This window comes from Oreochromis aureus, linkage group 4, assembly GCF_013358895.1.
Source record: "Oreochromis aureus strain Israel breed Guangdong linkage group 4, ZZ_aureus, whole genome shotgun sequence".
In the NCBI taxonomy this organism is placed as follows: domain Eukaryota; kingdom Metazoa; phylum Chordata; class Actinopteri; order Cichliformes; family Cichlidae; genus Oreochromis; species Oreochromis aureus.
The window spans coordinates 6471441-6489506 of record NC_052945.1 but is presented as its reverse complement, the minus strand read 5'-3'; the positions used below and the strand labels follow the sequence as shown (position 1 = coordinate 6489506).

At 40.9% G+C, this 18066-nt stretch overlaps 3 protein-coding genes across 4 annotated transcripts; all 3 read right to left on the bottom strand.

Annotated features, from left to right (window-relative positions):
- Nucleotides 1–170: 170 nt before the first annotated feature.
- On the bottom strand, nt 171–7145 carry LOC116328858 (perforin-1-like). The gene is made up of 6 exons (XM_039611530.1): nt 7063–7145; nt 2570–3121; nt 2332–2470; nt 2022–2233; nt 789–1686; nt 171–696 (listed from the first exon to the last, which is right to left on the bottom strand). Exons 2-5 carry the CDS (start codon nt 3100–3102, stop codon nt 807–809), a joined length of 1764 nt encoding a protein of 587 aa, XP_039467464.1. The 5' UTR covers nt 3103–3121; nt 7063–7145; the 3' UTR covers nt 171–696; nt 789–806.
- A 218-nt stretch (nt 7146–7363) lies between these two features.
- LOC116328869 (perforin-1-like) lies at nt 7364–13015 on the bottom strand. 2 transcript variants are annotated; one of them, XM_031750764.2, is made up of 6 exons: nt 12974–13015; nt 11021–11082; nt 10112–10694; nt 9878–10016; nt 9568–9779; nt 8468–9350 (listed from the first exon to the last, which is right to left on the bottom strand). In XM_031750764.2, the coding sequence occupies exons 3-6, from the start codon at nt 10642–10644 to the stop codon at nt 8468–8470; spliced, it is 1767 nt and encodes a 588-aa protein (XP_031606624.2). In that variant the 5' UTR covers nt 10645–10694; nt 11021–11082; nt 12974–13015. The 2 variants fall into 2 exon arrangements, with proteins under 2 accessions (XP_039467463.1, XP_031606624.2); XM_039611529.1 differs by lacking the exons at nt 11021–11082; nt 12974–13015 and having other exon boundaries at nt 7364–9350; nt 10112–10644.
- Nucleotides 13016–15220: 2205 nt separating this feature from the next.
- Nucleotides 15221–18066, bottom strand: LOC116328878 (perforin-1-like). Its single transcript, XM_031750776.2, has 4 exons — nt 17508–18066; nt 17274–17412; nt 16959–17170; nt 15221–16741 (listed from the first exon to the last, which is right to left on the bottom strand). The coding sequence occupies exons 1-4, from the start codon at nt 18038–18040 to the stop codon at nt 15859–15861; spliced, it is 1767 nt and encodes a 588-aa protein (XP_031606636.2). The 5' UTR covers nt 18041–18066; the 3' UTR covers nt 15221–15858.

Here is an 18066-nt window from a genome sequence, read left to right as displayed (position 1 = left end):
TCTGAGTCAAAACATTTTGCGTGTGATCATGTGCTCTTTAATAGACACAATGAAACCTCATCCGCACACAGGAAGTTTTACCACTTCCCTTTTCGTCTTAGGTGACATTGCCAAAGATAAAGTAAACACTACCACCAAAAGCAGGGTGAAATATCGACAAGAACAAAGTGTTCAGATATTATATATTTATTGTGCATAATAAAGCTGCATTTATAGTGAGAATAAAATACATATGGTATATTGGAACATAGTGCAAATACTTGAACTGACACATAAACTGCTGCAAAATGAATGCAGTAAAATTCATTCTGCTAATGAATATGTAGATAAAATCATTATTAATGAGGAATAATAAAATTATAAATTAAGGTTGAGCCGGATTAGCAGAAACTTTTATATGATTTACAACAGACATGGCTACATAATGTCTTCATATCTAACTGGCTTTATGGGATACAAATGCATACATCCATAAACATCAAAATATTTATTAAATATATTTGAATATATTAATCCAGTTTTCTGACATCTAGAACATTAAAACATTGCACAAATGATCCTATATGGAGGAATATTAGTGATGGACAAGGTATAGTCTAGAAATTGCAAGATGAAAGCAAAGAACGAATCCTTCACGTCGAAGTCGAGGCTCTTCTGGTTAGGTTTTCAAGTGAATCCTGAGATCTGTTTTCGGTCCTGAAAAACAGACAAACAAATAAATAACCAAACAAATCAATACATCACCCCCTTTGGCCCAGGTAGAAATAATCTTCTCTTTTAAGTCTCACCAAATTCGTAAGTGCGTGTTATTTTATGCCATACTTGAAGCTCTTGCGAGTAAAACTCTGGTTTTTCCATGAGCTTGATTTGTCCACAAACACGCCCATTTTTGACAGGATGGCCGGTGGAATAGGATGAGCGTTGCGGGACACATACAGCTTCTTCAGACTTGGATTAATAGGAGTGGGTTTATATTCCGTGCATGACTTCCCAGTCAGACTCGGAGCACATTGCACTTCCACTTTGTAGAACAGCTGGCCGTGCTGCAGAGGACAGAGATCGGTTGTAACTCCAGAAGTCAGAAGTGGCTCACATTCTCCCAACAGGTCATCGTCCCACTTGTTGTCCTCGTCCCAGACTTCAAGTCTGAATTTGGTAATTGATGAGACATCCTGCGTGCCCAGGTCGACGACCGCGTCCCAGTGTGGGTTGTTGTTGTTATAAATGACAGGAGTACGTTGAGCAATTGTTCCAGCAAAATGCACCTTCACATAACCATCTGTACCTGTGGTGTGGTCCCCCCACAGATCAGAGGCCCGCTTTACTGTTATGATGACCCGTGCCATTCCTTTACGAGCTGGGCAGCAGTCTTGGGTCACGGCGGGGTCATTGTGGCACTGGCAGACGCAGGAATCCCTCGTGTCACTCTTAATCCCAGCCTGACAGCGAGCACTGCAGTTTCTCCACAGGCCTTTCTCCAGGATGTAATGGCTAATGGCAGAGCGCAGGTTTTTCCGGGCTTTGGATGTGGTAGGAAGCAACTCATGAAGGGAATTTAAGGAGTATGAAATAATATCTGGATTTTTTGGTAGGGTTTCCAGCCATTCCTTGTAGGCAGCTGGATTTTTGTCTGCAGAGAAGAGAAGGTCTGGGTCTGTGGTATGCCCACCTTTTATATCTGTAAACCTGCAAAAGAGGGGACTATTTCAAACAGATGTGCCGAAATATTAGCTTAAAATATTAGCGTGAGTTGTTAAAGGGTGAAAACAGATAAAATATTTCAGGTAAAGTGAATTCATGTAGTTTAAAATAGACATACATGTGACTGAAAGTAGCCTGGCCAAGCAGGACAATGCAACGTCAGATAACCTCAGGAACGACTAAAGAAAGCACTGGAGGTGTTGACTCAAGCTCCCACCTTTCCCATTACCTATCCCAATCCAATCAGTTATCGATGAGGGAATACTGGACAGGAGGTTTTGATGTTGTTGCTGATCAGTGTGTAATAAAATGTTCTGTACCTGTCGTTGAAGAGGTCGGAGAAAGAGTTCTTATTTTCCAACTTGTCTGAAGCTTTCTGGCAGTGTTTTGTTTCGGCTTTTATTGTGGCTTTAATGCTCGCAGATGCCTCAGCTTCCAGACACAGCTCCACCTCCTCCAAGCTGAGTCCCTGCAGGCTGGCCTGACACTGCTTGATGCTGGTCACGGAGTCAATACTTCCTCCGAGCTTTACCTGGGATGATACATGAAAGACATTTAAACAAAAGTTTACTTCCTTAAACAATGCCAACTTTTATTGATTAAATACTGTGGTTACATATTTTCCTTTACCTTTGTGATGTAATGGGTACCGAAGTTGTCAATCAGTTTGTAAAATCGTTGTTTGAATTCTGGGGCGTAATATTTGGGAAGATCTTTCACTGCTTTCCGAAATTCTGTGTGCAGCTTTGGAGTATTTGACACTCGGTAGCTTGTTCACAGAGAGATGAAAGACAAGAAAAGACAGAAGGAGTATAAAACAAGCCTGTGACACTATCGCATTCATTTCATAAAGGGTGGAGTTCCTTACCTGTAGTACTCACACGACACGCTCTGGCTAGTGAAGCTGAATTTGTCACTCTTTGTTTTCTCCATGGAGTACTCTGCCAGTTTAGAATTGGTACCAGCTAGCATAACAGAGGCACCTTTGTCATTTATTTCAACTTCTAGATCGGTCTTCCAGTTGTTTTCAACAGAGGAAACGCTGGAACTGACAAGAGACTCGCTGGATTTGTGAAGTTTGGTGGAAACTTTTGCGCTGCAGGACTGCTTTGCCCTCCAGTCCACCACTGTCAGGGGTAGCTTTTGCTTTATGTTCTCAAGATAAGGGTTGGTACACAGCATGCATGTTTTATCTTTGCGTTTCCACTGATTCATGTTGAGCACGAAGGCCCCTTTACGTTCCATTTTGGTGATGTCGAAGCCTTCCCCGGCCAAATTGATGCCCGGAGCAAATTCTGCATCGGCGCACTGTTTCGGTGTCCCATCTGTGCACGACTGAAACGTGCAGTGAGGGAGGGACAGCAGGAGGCCAGCACAGATCCAGATGTTCACCTGAAACATGTTGCTGCTGATGTGGATTCTAAAAAAACAAACAAATGAAGGTTTTCAGTTAAATAGAAATATCAAATTTTCGCTTAAAGAAAATGAACACTAACAATGGAACTGCAATAAAACAGCACATATAAATTCATGATAAATTCAAGAAACATTTTTCAAGACAGACCATGAAATATTTGTCTTCTGTTTTTGAAAAATTAACTAAACTTAAAATACAAGTGCAGAGAAAAGAACAGTTACACTGACAAGATATCAAGTTTTTCATTTTTAAACCAGAAGAACTCCGAGACTGTAAACCTCCTCACTCTCTAGGCAGTTTTTTTTTAAGGGAATAGTAATTTATTATTTAGATTCATTTTATTTACTTGTTTTTTTGTTATTCTTAAACACACTCTAAGATTTTTGTAGTGCAGTAAAAATCAGATAAGGCTACACAAATGTTATGTAGGAGCACACAATGGATAATAGGTACTGATTTATAAATAACCAGACATGACTACGGGGAATAGTCTCTATGTAGCGCTTCATTCTTTAGGCTCACTGGGTCACATCAGCAGTTTGGCAAACCTTGACCGAAACTCTCCAAATCAATCCAACCTTCAGTCTCTCTAAAAATCCTGAATCGGAGACAGCCTCCTCTTTGTACACTGTTTAATCCCCAATATTTCAGTCAAGATGAACATCTATCATCTATAATAATGCGTGAGCCGTCTCCAGATGTCTAATCGCGCACTCGGTCACTTCTCTAAGGCCTTTTCCAGTCAGGTTTTTCTCCTACATAAAGCATATTTGGTGGCTTCAGACTAGATAGTATTATTTTACTGTTGCTGGATGTTACTGGTGCTTTAGTCTGCAGAGCCCTGTGGTTTAAAATCTTATCATCAAAGTGGATCAGTTTCACTTCTGACTGATTATATTTCATCTTGCTTTGAGACTTCTTTTTTGTGGTGTACCTCAAAGCTCTATTTAAGTAAGGACCAACTGTTTTATTTCAGTACACTTCAACTTGCATTTAGTTTTAGAAAGTACTAAATAATATAAATAAGACTGGTACATTTATAACAAGGTTACCTATGATGCTTTTTTTGGGTTGTTATTTTGGGGGGTAATATAAAACTTTTGATCTTTTAAGAGAAAACTAAGGATATAGATCTGACTTTGGCTCCAAAGATGTTAAATTTCAGGGGACCGAAAGTTTTCTTCAGCTAACTGAGAATGAAATAACCCTTTTCATATTAGTCGGCCTCTCTAGTTTTGTGAGTAGTCCAACCAACATTTCCTGCATTTTAAAATGTTTCTTTCTTCTTCATGATTGGCACAAATATGTTCCATCTCAAAACTACTTTGATGTTCTGGGCAAATTCTCCTGCAAAAATATAGAGAACTGTGTAAAAGTCTTGAGCTTCCCCTCATATTTTCTGTCCCTCTCTCCTGTTCGTCATGTGGTTAGCGCTCGCATCATAAATTCCTCTACTGCTGTTAAATTCCCGGATGCTATTAAGTTAGTTTTACCTCCTTATAACGATGTGGATTTACTAACAAATCTTTTTAAGAACTCTTGTGTCTCTGTTTTAGACAATGTTTGTCCTGTGAAAACCAGATTAGCTCCTGTTCCAAAGTCGTCCCCCTGGATGAATGACAGCATTCACTGTTTAAAGCGTTCCTGTCGCAAAGTTGAGCAACTATGGAGGAAAACCCGTTTACATGTTCATCTCCTTCACTTAAAGGACCTTTCAGTTGCATTTAACACTTCAGTTCGTGATGCGAGGGCTGCCTATTTCTCAGACCTAGTATCAACGAGCAGAGGCGACACCATTAATGATATTGTTGCTCCTGGTCCACCTGCCGTTTCAATTACCTCGAATGAAGATTGTGAAAATTTTCTTTCTTTCTTTGTTGAAAAAGTTAGTAATGCCAGGAACAATATCTCTCCTTCTGTGTCTCTCTTGTCTGCTCCAACTCCACCTAGGCCTGTTATTTTAGAAAGATTTTTACCTGTGTCCTTACCTGAGCTGGTCAAATTAGTTAATTCAATGAAAGCGTCCTCCTGCTCTCTTGATATTTTACCTGGATCTTTGTTTAAAAATGTCTTTCAGTCTATCGGTCCCTGTGTGCTTACAATTATCAAGACTTTGTTGGTTTCTGGTCAGGTCCCTGGTTATTGTAAGAATGCTGTTATTGTGGATCATCTGCAGGTTGTTCAGAATGCTGCCGCAAAGCTTCTGACCAAGTCTTCTAAATACTCTCATGTTACACCTCTGCTGATCCAGGTGCACTGGCTCCCCATAATTCAGAATCCACTTCAAGATTTTGACTTTGACATTTAGGGCTCTGCATGGACAAGCATCAACCTATATCAGAGATCTTTTACATCCGTACATCCCCAGCAGGTCCCTGAGGTCATGTGATCAGGGGTTGCTGGTTGTCCAACATACGAGGCTGAAAACGAGAGGCGATAGAGCGTTTGTAACTGTGGCCCCCAGACTCTGGAACTCCCTTCCTTTGAGCCTGAGAGATCTGTGGACTCAGTGGTTTCATTTAAAAAACAGGTAAAAACTCATCTTTTTAAACTTGCTTTTGGTTGATTTATGTTTTTATGTTTTAGCTTTTCTGTGAAGCAGTTTGTGATTTTTATCTTGAAAGGTGCTATACAAATAACATTTTACGTACTTACTTACTTACAAGGAGCTAAATATACAGTTCTCCAGGCTTTCTGAAGGCCTTTCAAAGGTTTTCTTTGGACACTTATTACTTTCACAGTCGTTTTTAATCAGTCCTTGTACCCGACCAGTTCCTAAGGAGTGTTTTTTTGTTGTGCCCCTTCCACCTAACTCAAAGCATTTTTGTGTCTCCACATAAAAGACAACGATAGCACGGACATAAAACAACATTTTTGCACCAACGAGGTGATTTTCAAAATGCTGTTAGCCAAAAACTTGTCATATCTCGGCTAGGCGCAGTCTGAGGACCTTTCAAATAAAGTGACTGGACTTCTTTAACTTAAAGTCCAGGAGGTCAAAAAAATCCAGCAAAGTCCCGACACCTGAGAGATGCATCTGGACCTTCACTTGATCCGTCCACTGTTTGCTGAAGCCTCATCAGAAGTGGTCTCAGTGGATAGGTGGCTATGAAGGAGCTGTTGTTAATGAAGGGGAACAAGGCGAAAAGACTGTCGTATGCCAAATCAGAGCCCAGACCTCAACATTATTGAAGCGGTGTGATCCCACACCGCTGTTGTTAGTTGTTTCTCAAGATGCTGAGAAACAACATCTTGAGAAATTCCAAAGAGCTTTGAAATGTTCTTCAAGAAGCCAGAAGAACCACTTCTGAAGATTACTTAAGAAACTGCTAGAAAGCTTGCTCAAGAGATTTTAGGTGGTCTTGAAGAATAAATACTGATATTTAAACTTATCAGATTTGTACAAAATCAGTTTTTGTCTTAAGTACTGCATTTGCATGTATGTTTGCACGTGCTTCAGTTTCATCTATTTATTATTTTCTCAGCAAAATATAAAGAGGGGTTGGCCAAGACTTTTGCACAGTCAGACTGCACATGTGATCAGACGTTATCTGTTGTGACTCTCCTACCTTGTGGCATCCTCCTTACCCTTTGATCTGTTTTTTTTTACTCTACTGGATTTTTTAAAAACCAGAATTATTGTATTTTTTCCTCATTAAAAAGCTTTTGAGTCTCCAAATCTTCTATGACGACTCTGGTTTAGCATTTGTTGTATTTAAACGGCTCCGTGTTGCAATGGCCTTGAGTTACACATAGCAACTCACTGAACATTTAAATGCATTGCTTTCAAAGATGCAATATGACTAAACTCTACCACACAATTACCTCTGCTGCAGAATGCAGAATGATATGATCCCCCCCACCACCACACACACAAATACACATATTGCTGCGTACATTCAGTGAAGAAAAAGATCGATGTAAGCACACCAGCAAAGACTCACCTTCAGCTTGATGGTTCACAGTGCAACTGTGAAACTGATAGCAGTTAGCAGGAATACCAGTGCCTAATGTATAAGAGTCACAAAAGCAGGGCATGGGGGTGGGGTGAGGGGGTGGGGTATGAAGTGACAGTGGTCTTTAAAAGAACAGAGAGGAAACAAACAGTGTTTTAATAGCTCTATCAGTCTTCAGCTTACCGAGTACAAGGGGGAGGAAACGATGGTCTACAGACACACTTGCACAAGTAGTGACAACATAAAAGCTCGACTGGCTTTCCAGTCAGTGAGGAACCAGAGACCACAAACCTATCATTTCTCTGAAGTGGTGGGAGGGAGTGGTGGGTTCCTGAGAACCAAGGTTTCTTCACTTTGTACAAGTGGCGTGGTCTCACAAACGCTTATTATACAGTTTAAGCAGCAAATACTGACAAAGAAAAGCATGTAATCTGTAGAAATGGAAATGAGGCCTCTTACATATCAGCATAAGAGTATTTTGAAAAGACATTTTATTTTGCATTGATTAAAAAAAAGAAAAATAAATCTAGGTTGCAGAAATACAAAAAAGAACAACTATTTAAAAAAAGGAAACCTATGAAATTCAACAGCACTACATGAAAAATATCTAAATATGAATCTTTTTCATTCTCTCGCTACCTTAAGGAATGGGAGTCACGTTATATAAATGGCCGACAAAGCAACTAAAATGAATAAAACAGGCTAGCGCGTGTTATAAGTGCCTCTACATGAGAAATAAAAATGAACGCTTGCTAAAATAATGCAGATATATGATTTTGAATTTAAAAAATGAATTAAACTTGGATTTCAGCTTTAATATGATCAGCTGCAGTGATCATAATGAGATAGCTCAGGCTTTATTACCAGTAGGCAGAAGTATAACCTTTACTTTGAACTGCTAAAGATGTTGTCACAGACACATTCACTGAAAACTAAAGATAAAAAATATGTTTTCTGATGTTTTGTTCTGCCAGTTCTTTCATCACAGATGTATTTGTATTTGTTTTCTTTTATTATCAGTAGATAGTTTCATAGATCAGTTAGTGGGGTTATGCTAATTGGTGATCATAAATTGCACATGGGCATGAATGTGAATGCAAATGGCTGTCTGTCTCTATGTGTTAGCCCTGCGACAGACTGGCGACCTGTCCAGGGTGTAACGTGCATCTCAATCTAAACCAGCTGGGATAGGCTCCAGCACCCATGGATGGGATACATTGTTTACGATGAATTTTGCTTTAACTAAAGCTTCAATAGAGGCCACACTGGAAAGTGAGTCTCATCCAGGGGCAAGTATCTATAGTTTTTTTTTAATTATTATTATCTATATTTTGACATGTGGTTTAAACTAACATCAATAGAACTTTGCTGATACCTTATAGTCTCCATTACGTCACAGTAATATTACATCATACTTGGGACTCTCAGTAGTAATACTCTGATTTTTCCATGAACTTGATTTGTCCACAAACACACCCATCTCTGACAGGATGGCCTCTGGAATAGGACGGGCATGACGGGACACATAGAACTTCTTCAGACTTGAATTCATAGGCGAAGGTTTATAGTCCGTGCACGACTTTCCGCTCAGACTTGGAGCGCACTGCACATCCAGTTTATAGAACAGTTGGCCGTGGTTCAGATTACAGACATCCGCTTTAACTCCAGCAGTCAGAAGTGGCTCACATGCTCCTAATAGGTCATCATCCCACTTGTTGTCCTCATCCCAAACTTCAAATCTCAGTTTAGCTGATGAAATATCCTCTGAGCCCAGGTCGACGACCATGCCCCAGTGTGGGTTGTTGTTGTTATAAATGACAGGAGAACGCCGGACTTCTAATTTGTTGAAAATCACCTTCACGTATCCATCTGTAGATGTGAAGTAGTCCCCCCACAGACCAGAGGCCCGCAGTATTGTTATGATGACCCGCGCCATTCCCTTACGAGCTGGGCAGCAATCTTGGTTCACGGCAGGGTCATTGTGGCACTGGCAGACGCAGGGATCCTGTGAGTTGGTTTTAATTCCAGCCTTACAGGGATCAGTGCAGTTTCTCCACAGGCCTTTCTCCAGGATGTAATGGCTAATGGCAGAGCGCAGGTTGTTTCTGACTTTGCTTGTGGTGGGTAGTAACTCATGCAGAGACTCCAGGGAATATGAGACGATGTCTGGATTTTGTGGTAATGTGCTCAGCCATCCCTTGTAGGCTTCTGGATTTTTGTCAGCAGAGAAGAGAAGGTCTGGCTCTGTGGTATGACCACCTTTTATTTCTGTGAACCTGTGGAGGACAGAGTTGCTTGAACAGCTGCGACAGAAAGAAATCATAACAACACTGGAGGAGTCCGTCTTCAAGGAGTTTAAGTCTGAAGCCACCAGATACAAGGCATAATATAGCTGTTAATTATTGTGTTTTAGATATGGAAGAGCAAGTCTGACACCTCGCTGGGGTTAGAAGAGATAACAAATCAGAAATATTTGAGCAAACTTTTACATACCTGTCATTAAAGAGGCTGGAGAAGGCAGACTTACTGTCTGTCTGCTGTATATCCTTTTTGCAGTGTTTTGTTTGAGTACTTATTGTAGCTTTAATACTTGCAGATGCCTCAACTTCGAGGCACATCTGCACCTCCTCGGCACTGAGCCCTTTAAGGCTGGCCTGGCACTGTCTGATGCTGGTGACAGACTTGATACTTCCTCCCAGTTTCACCTGGAATCAAATATTCCAACACAATCTGCATGTGTTATTTTGGATAACTCAGAAATGACTGATTGTGTTTCAGGTGCACTGTTGTTATTCTGGTTCACCTTGGTGATGTAGTGGGTCCCAAAGTCATCAATGAGTTTGTAAAACTGTTGTTTGGTTTCTGCGCTGTAGGTTTTGGGAAGTTTTTTCACTGCTTTGCGAAATTCTCTGTGCAGCTTTGGAGCACTGGACACTCTGTAGCTGATTTCAGAACAAAAATTAAACATCAGAATTGCATTTCTGCATTTTTATCTTGATAACAAAGGGACAGTGCATCAGAGTATTCGTATTCTTACCTGTAGTACTCGCAGGACATGCTGTGGCTTGCGAAGCTGTACTTGTCATTCTTGGTTTTTTCCATGGAGTAACTCGAGAGGTGAGAATTGGTACCAGCCAGCATCAGTGACGCACCTTTACTCCCCACTTGAAGATCTAGATTCGCCTTCCAGTTGTTTTCAACAGAGGAGACACTGGAACCGACAAGAGACTCGCTGGATTTGTGAAGTTTGGTGGAAACTTTGGCGCTGCAGGACTGCTTTGCCCTCCAGTCCACCACTGTCAGGGGTAGCTTTTGCTTTTTATTCTCCAGGAAAGGGTTGGTACACAGGATGCATGTTTTATCTTTACGTTTCCACTGATTCATGTCGAGCACAAAGGCTCCTTTACGTTCCATTTTGGTGATATCAAAGCCCTCCCCGGCCAAATTGGCTCCTGGAGCAAATTCTGCATCGGCGCACTGTTTTGGTGTCCCGTCTGTGCACAACTGATACGTAAAGTGAGGGAGGGACAGCAGGAGGCCAGCACAGATCCAGATGTTTACAAGAAACATGTTGCTACTGAGCTGGAAATATTTATTTAATGAGCTTGTGTCATTGAAAGCTGAAAAAGAAAAAAAAATTAAGGTGAAAAAACAGAGAAGTGAAATGGTTCTAAACAATGGTAGTAAACTATAAGATCTCAAGGCCACTCAGCTGTTTCTAACATCTTAAAACATCATACTTGTTTCAGAAGTCCATCATGGTTTTCAGCTTTGAAATTAAACACTTGAATATTTACTTCTTTTTATTTTGAATACATTCTGCTATCTTATTTAGCATAATATTACATTTTAATTAACTTCATTAATAGCCTACACAAGATGATGTCTTCTCAAAACAGTTAACTTTATGACTCAAACAGTCAGCTCTTCAGTTGAGGCTACTCACCTTGTCTCGTGTTTTTGCTGCACGCCAGCGTCAGACTGAGAGCCTCAGCGCCAGAATGTCGCCTTATAAAGACAAAGAAAAAAGACTGAACATAACTGATGGTGTTACTTTGTGAGAAAAAAACAAACAAATACAAGTAGGGGGGTTTAGGCTGGTTTAACAGTCACCACAGAATGAACCTGTTATTTTTCTCATGTGGTTGTGGACAGTGATCAAAGGTGAGAAGAAAACATTGTATTTGTTGCAACTGTTTTAACAGTTAACAGCTTTATCAAACTAACATCAGCTCCTCAGAACTCCAAGTTCATCCTTTCCTTTAATGCAGCAAAGTATGTCCAAGACCGCCTTAAAACACAAAACAAGAAAGATAGGAATAATACAAAAGTAAAAAATATAGGACATATAAAACAGGATGGTTATTGCTGAAACGCAAATGGAGACAGATGGGTTTGGGGCTGTGATATGAACAGAGTTAAAGAGTCTAGCTGATGAAGGTGTAGTTATAATGAGTTCCAATGACGAGGTGCAGCATAGCTTAAGGCTTGGCACTGAGAGTGTTAAGTTTGAAGTGAGGCATCTGGAGAGCCCATGAAGCTGAGCAAAAGGCACAGGAAGGGGTGTAAGGGTGAAGGAGGTTTAAAAGACATGGGGGTGCCAAGTCAGTGATAGGTTTCAAGTCACACTGGGCAACAGTCTTTGTTCCACGTTGAGTGGAAGCTGGATGAGAATGGGAGTAATATGGTCAGTCGACTTGGTTTGAGTGATGACACTTGCTACAGAGTTCTTTCTATTTGGAGCAAACTGTGGAGTTATTTCGGGAGGCCAGAGCGAATGGCATTCCAGTATTCCAAAGAACAGGTGATCAGAGCATGAACTAGAAAGGAAAAGGATGAAGTCTCTAAAAGTTACAAAGATGGAGAGATCTCACTGACAGAGAGTATTCTCCAAAATGACTCAAAGACTTCTGACACTATGTGAATTTGGAACCTGACAACCATCTATAGAACACTATAGAGCTATACAACTTCACTTTTATTGCCAGTGGAATTTTAGCTGATTGACTGTGACCCAACTGGTGATGGCCTGTAGGAAGGAGGTGAGGACAGGAGGGGGAAGTTCTGGTTTTTGTAGAATAGTACATTTGTGTGTCATCTGCATAAAAATGTATACCAAAATGATGGAAGACATCATTTTGGTATACATTTTTCTGTCAGTTTTCTGTCAGACAGGTAGGATGTAAACCACTTAAGTGCTGTGTTCTTATTTTCAGATGTTCTAACAAAAGAGCTTCAGTGCTGCTTGTCAAAACCAGCACTGAAGTCAAGAATGATGAAGATGGTGAGAAAGCCAGCATTGAATGGGAGCTGGAGGTCACTGGGATTTTAGCAGGAGCTGGTTCAGTACTGTGTCTAGAATGGAAACCAGACTGAAATGGCTCATAAAGGTTTACTACTGATGCTACTGTATGTTCCAGAACGTTAAAGATAAATGGGAGGTTGGAAATGGGCCTATAGTTGTTGAGGTTAGTGAAGTCCAGACCTGTTGTTTTGTTGTTGTTGTTGTTGTTTGCTTGTTTTTTTTAAATTTGCAGTTATGATCGGTTACAGTATAGGAAGTATTTCTTACTAGTGGGCTCTCACAAATATAAAAAATCATTTTTTAATCTGTACTCAGTTTAAGAATATATTATTTTTTTAAATCTACTGAAGGTAGTTTAATGAAGCAGAAAAGAGCCAAAAGTTTAAATATTTTGGTTTCAAATTATAATCAAATCTTTAACATCAGATTTGTACCATAAAAACCATCTTTACTTCTAGCTTTGCTTTTAAAACAAAGTCAGCTGAATTAAGGAGCATGAAAAGCGTCTCTGCAGGGCAACAGTAACCCCAGATTTTCAGGCTCACTAATTAGGGCATTAGCCTAAATGCATACTCTAAAGTCGAGACTACTCACCTTCTCTTGTGTGCTCTTGCTTCACACCTGCATCAGACTGTGAGCGTCAGTACCACTATACTGTGTTTTAAAGACAAACAAGAAAGATTGAAGATAACTGATGGGGTCGTGTTATGGAAAAAAACGTAGGGGGCTGGTTTAACAGTTTGTGACCACAAAATAAACCTGCTATTTGTCTCGTATGCTTGTGAACACTGGCCACAGGTGTGAAGAAATGATGCTTCATTTCTTGCAACCGGTTTCCCATGTACAAAATCTTTATCAAACTAATATCTGCTTGATGTTAACTGTGAATACATTGGACACAAGGTAATAGAAAACAGAATAAAATCAGTGTAAAGGTCAAGTGTTAAACAGATGTTCAGACAGAAGCAGAACTGGGTGAAACATAAAAAATTATAATTAATAAGTCATATTGTTTCTCTCAATTCTGCATTTCTTCAGAAAAGAGTCATTGTGAAACCTGGACCACATCATTAGCATTGCATGTGGCCTGCACAGAGGTGGGGTTGTAATTGCGACATACCACAAGGTGGTCGCAGTAAAGTGGGTTGAGAGGTAAGGGGTGGTGTAAATTGTTCAGATCTTCCACGGTTCTCGTTCGTGAGGGCTTTACAGGACGTCACCTACTCCCTTCGAGTGCTCCTCAGAACTCAAAGTATATCCTTTCATTTTGTGCAGTAATAATAGCAAAGTTGGCCCAATGATGACAGTAGGCTGGAGGCTATCCCAGCTGTCAAAAGGTAGGATACGGCCTGGAGAGGTTGTCAGTTTGTTGCAGACAGAAAACTATTCACACCTTTGGTGGCTGACGCTCAGGGGGTAGAGGAGGTCAACAGCAGGCCTAACCATGCTAATCAGAAGGCTGGTCCCTGGCTGCTCCAGTCTGCATGTGAAATATCCTTGGGCAAGACATTAACCCTAGATTACCGCCCGATAAATCCATCGGAGTATGAATGCGTGTTATTGTTAGATCGAAAGCACTTAAGCGTATAGGAAAAAAGTGCTTGTATGAATGGGTGAATGAGGCACACAGTTCTTGAGAAAGTAAAGTTATCTTTCCTAGTGACACACATTAATACCTATTTTCATTTTTTTCACAAAGTTTGTTCTACATTCCAAAATACAAGGTTGTATAACCTATTGATGATAATTATCTACATTATTTTATATTATTCTAGAATTATGTATCAGCAAACTGAGCATCATAATGGGGCAAAAAGGTGATTGAAGTGACAGTGGAGATGGCATGGTTGTTGGTGCTTAAATACCCTTGATATCCTTGGTGATGCCAAAAGTCAAAAGAGAGCTTTCAACAGATAGAAAGGCGAAAGTAACTTAAACACTGACTTGTTGCAACTAAGGTATGCTGAAGATAATCTCTGATCTTTGAGGATCATCTGCCAGTTAAGAACAGGACACTGAGGCTACAATTCATATAGGCTAACCTCCTGCTGGTGGTGTAATATCAGGATATTTTCTTGGCACACTCCAGGCACTCATCTCAAACAGGTTTCTTGAACATGACAATGAGTTAATTGAACTGAAATGACATCCACAGTCAGCATATTTCAAACCAAAATAAGACCTTTGGAATGTGGTGGAATGGGAAATATGCATCATTAATCTGCCTTTGACAAATTTGCAAAAATTGTGCTATAGTATTTCATCAGTATAGACCAAATCTCTAAGAAATGTGTCCCATACCTTGTTGAATCTTTGTTATCAACACAGTTCTGAAGGAAAAAGGGGTCCAACCCCAAACAAGCAAAGTGCAAATTTTCCACTACATTTTCCATATGTATGTATGAAATATATATATATATATATATATGTACATATGTATTTATACATAATAGGACATGTGAACCATATGTAAGTATGTAACCGAAGTTCATTTTGAAAGAGACGGCACCACTCTGAGTCACGGTGCTTACCACAAAAGTTATTTATGAATATGTACGCATCTTTAACCTTGGTGAAAGATGCTACACAGGGTTAGGTCACCTCATCAGGCGTTAAAGCCAGTTGCAAGTGGGTTGAAAGCCACCTAGAGTGAAGCAATGGCATCATTCCCAGCCTTCATGCTTCATTAGGCCCATTTAACTTTTTCTGCTTGCTTTAGTCATTACAAACTGTTTCAATTAACATCAAGACTAAAATAAAAAATTGTTGCTACCTTACTGTCAAGTGCTGTGTGAAGTGGGCAGGATTGGAGGACCCAAATGAAGCCTGATGGAGACAAACTGAGCTCAAAAAGCAGTTTTATTGCTGTACTACAGAAATACAAAACTAAACTAGAAGGTATTGGAAACTAGACAACCAGGCAGAACACACAGCTGAGAGTAAGGGAGATTGGGAGGCAGGACATACACTAAATACAAGAGGGAATAAGGACAAAGAGGGGGAACACGGCTGGCAACAATCTATCAGATGACACAGGGGGGCTGCTAAACTGAACATGATGCACACCAGACAGGAGACTATCAAAGTAAAACAAGAATCACGCACACTGAGATGCAGACTGACAGAACCGGAGAGGACGAGGGAGCAAGTGACAGAGAGACACACACACAGATACACAAGTGGGAAATTAGAGAACCAGGCAAACATGAAGACAAGACTGACTTAACGGGGGCAAAGCTGAGGGAAGGACACGGAGACAAGACAAAGACATCAACGGGACCAAATACCTACAAAGACAACCTAAACTAAGAATAGTGAATAAATTCAAGAGAGAAAGCAAACTAAACTAAAAAATATAAGATACGCAGAGAATATAATGAATAAACAAGACTCAAAACTGTATTAACTGAAAACACTGGGTCAACGACCCAGGTATCCTAACACTTAACTACTTAGCAAAGCCAGTTTTTTTCACCACATCACACTATTATTACATCATACTTGGGACTCTCAGTAGTAATACTCTGATTTTTCCATGAACTTGATTTGTCCACAAACACACCCATCTCTGACAGAATGGCCTCTGGAATAGGACGGGCATGACGGGACACATAGAACTTCTTCAGACTTGAATTCATAGGTGAAGGTTTATAGTCCGTGCACGACTTTCCGCTCAGACTTGGAGCGCACTGCACATCTAGTTTGTAGAACAGTTGGCCGTGGTTCATATTACAGAGATCCTCTTTAACTCCAGCAGTCAGAAGTGGCTCACATGCTCCTAATAGGTCATCATCCCACTTGTTGTCCTCATCCCAAACTTCAAATCTCAGTTTAGCTGATGAAATATCCTCTGAGCCCAGGTCGACGACCATGCCCCAGTGTGGGTTGTTGTTGTTATAAATGACAGGAGAACGCCGGACTTCTAATTTGTTGAAAATCACCTTCACATATCCATCTGTAGCGGTAGTGTGGTCCCCCCACAGACCAGAGGCCCGCTGTACTGTTATGATGACCCGCGCCATTCCCTTACGAGCTGGGCAGCAATCTCGGTTCACGGCAGGGTCATTGTGGCACTGGCAGACACAGGGATCCCTCGAGTCGGTCCTAATCCCAGCCTTACAGTGATCAGTGCAGTTTCTCCACAGGCCTTTCTCCAGGATGTAATGGCTAATGGCAGAGCGCAGGTTTTTTCTGACATCACTTGTGGTAGGTAGTAACTCATGCAGAGACTCCAGGGAATATGACACGATTTCTGGGCTTTGTGGTAATGTGCTCAGCCATTCCTTGTAGGCTTCTGGATTTTTGTCAGCAGAGAAGAGAAGGTCTGGCTCTGTGGTATGACCACCTTTTATTTCTGTGAACCTGTGGAGGACAGAGTTGCTTGAACAGCTGCGACAGAAAGAAATCATAACAACACTGAAGGAGTCCGTCTTCAAGGAGTTTAAGTCTGAAGCCACCAGATACAAGGCATAATATAGCTGTTAATTATTGTGTTCTAGATATGGAAGAGCAAGTCTGACACCTCGCTGGGGTTAGAAGAGATAACAAATCAGAAATATTTGAGCAAACTTTTACATACCTGTCATTGAAGAGGCTGGAGAAGGCAGACTTACTGTCTGTCTGCTGTATATCCTTTTTGCAGTGTTTTGTTTCAGTATTTATTGTAGCAGTAATACTTGCAGACGCCTCAACTTCGAGGCACATCTGCACCTCCTCGGCACTGAGCCCTTGAAGGCTGGCCTGGCACTGTCTGATGCTGGTGACAGACTTGATACTTCCTCCCAGTTTTACCTGGAATCAAATATTCCAACACAATCTTCATATGTTATTTTGGATAACTCAGAAATGACTGACAAAATTGTGTTGTGTTTCAGTTGCTGTTATTCTGGTTCACCTTGGTGATGTAGTGGGTCCCAAAGTCATCAATGAGTTTGTAAAACTGTTGTTTGGTTTCTGCGCTGTAGGTTTTGGGAAGTTTTTCCACTGCTTTGTTAAATTCTCTGTGCAGCTTTGGAGCACTGGACACTCTGTAGCTGATTTCAGAACAAAAATTAAACATCAGAATTGCATTTCAGCATTTTTATCTTGATAACAAAGGGACAGTGCATCAGAGTACTCGTATTCTTACCTGTAATACTCGCAGGACATGCTGTGGCTTGCGAAGCTGTACTTGTCATTCTTGGTTTTTTCCATGGAGTAACTCGAGAGGTGAGAATTAGTACCAGCCAGCATCAGTGACGCACCTTTATTCCCCACTTGAAGATCTAGATTCGCCTTCCAGTTGTTTTCAACAGAGGAGACACTGGAACTGACAAGAGACTCGCTGGATTTGTGAAGTTTGGTGGAAACTTTGGCGCTGCAGGACTGCTTTGCCCTCCAGTCCACCACTGTCAGGGGTAGCTTTTGCTTTTTGTTCTCCAGGAAAGGGTTGGTACACAGGATGCATGTTTTATCTTTACGTTTCCACTGATTCATGTCGAGCACAAAGGCTCCTTTACGTTCCATTTTGGTGATATCAAAGCCCTCCCCGGCCAAATTGGCTCCTGGAGCAAATTCTGCATCTATGCACTCTTTTGGTGTCCCTTCTGTGCACGACTGATATGTGCAGTGAGGGAGGGACAGCAGGAGGCCAGCACAGATCCAGATGTTTACAAGAAACATGTTGCTACTGAGCTGGAAATATTTAT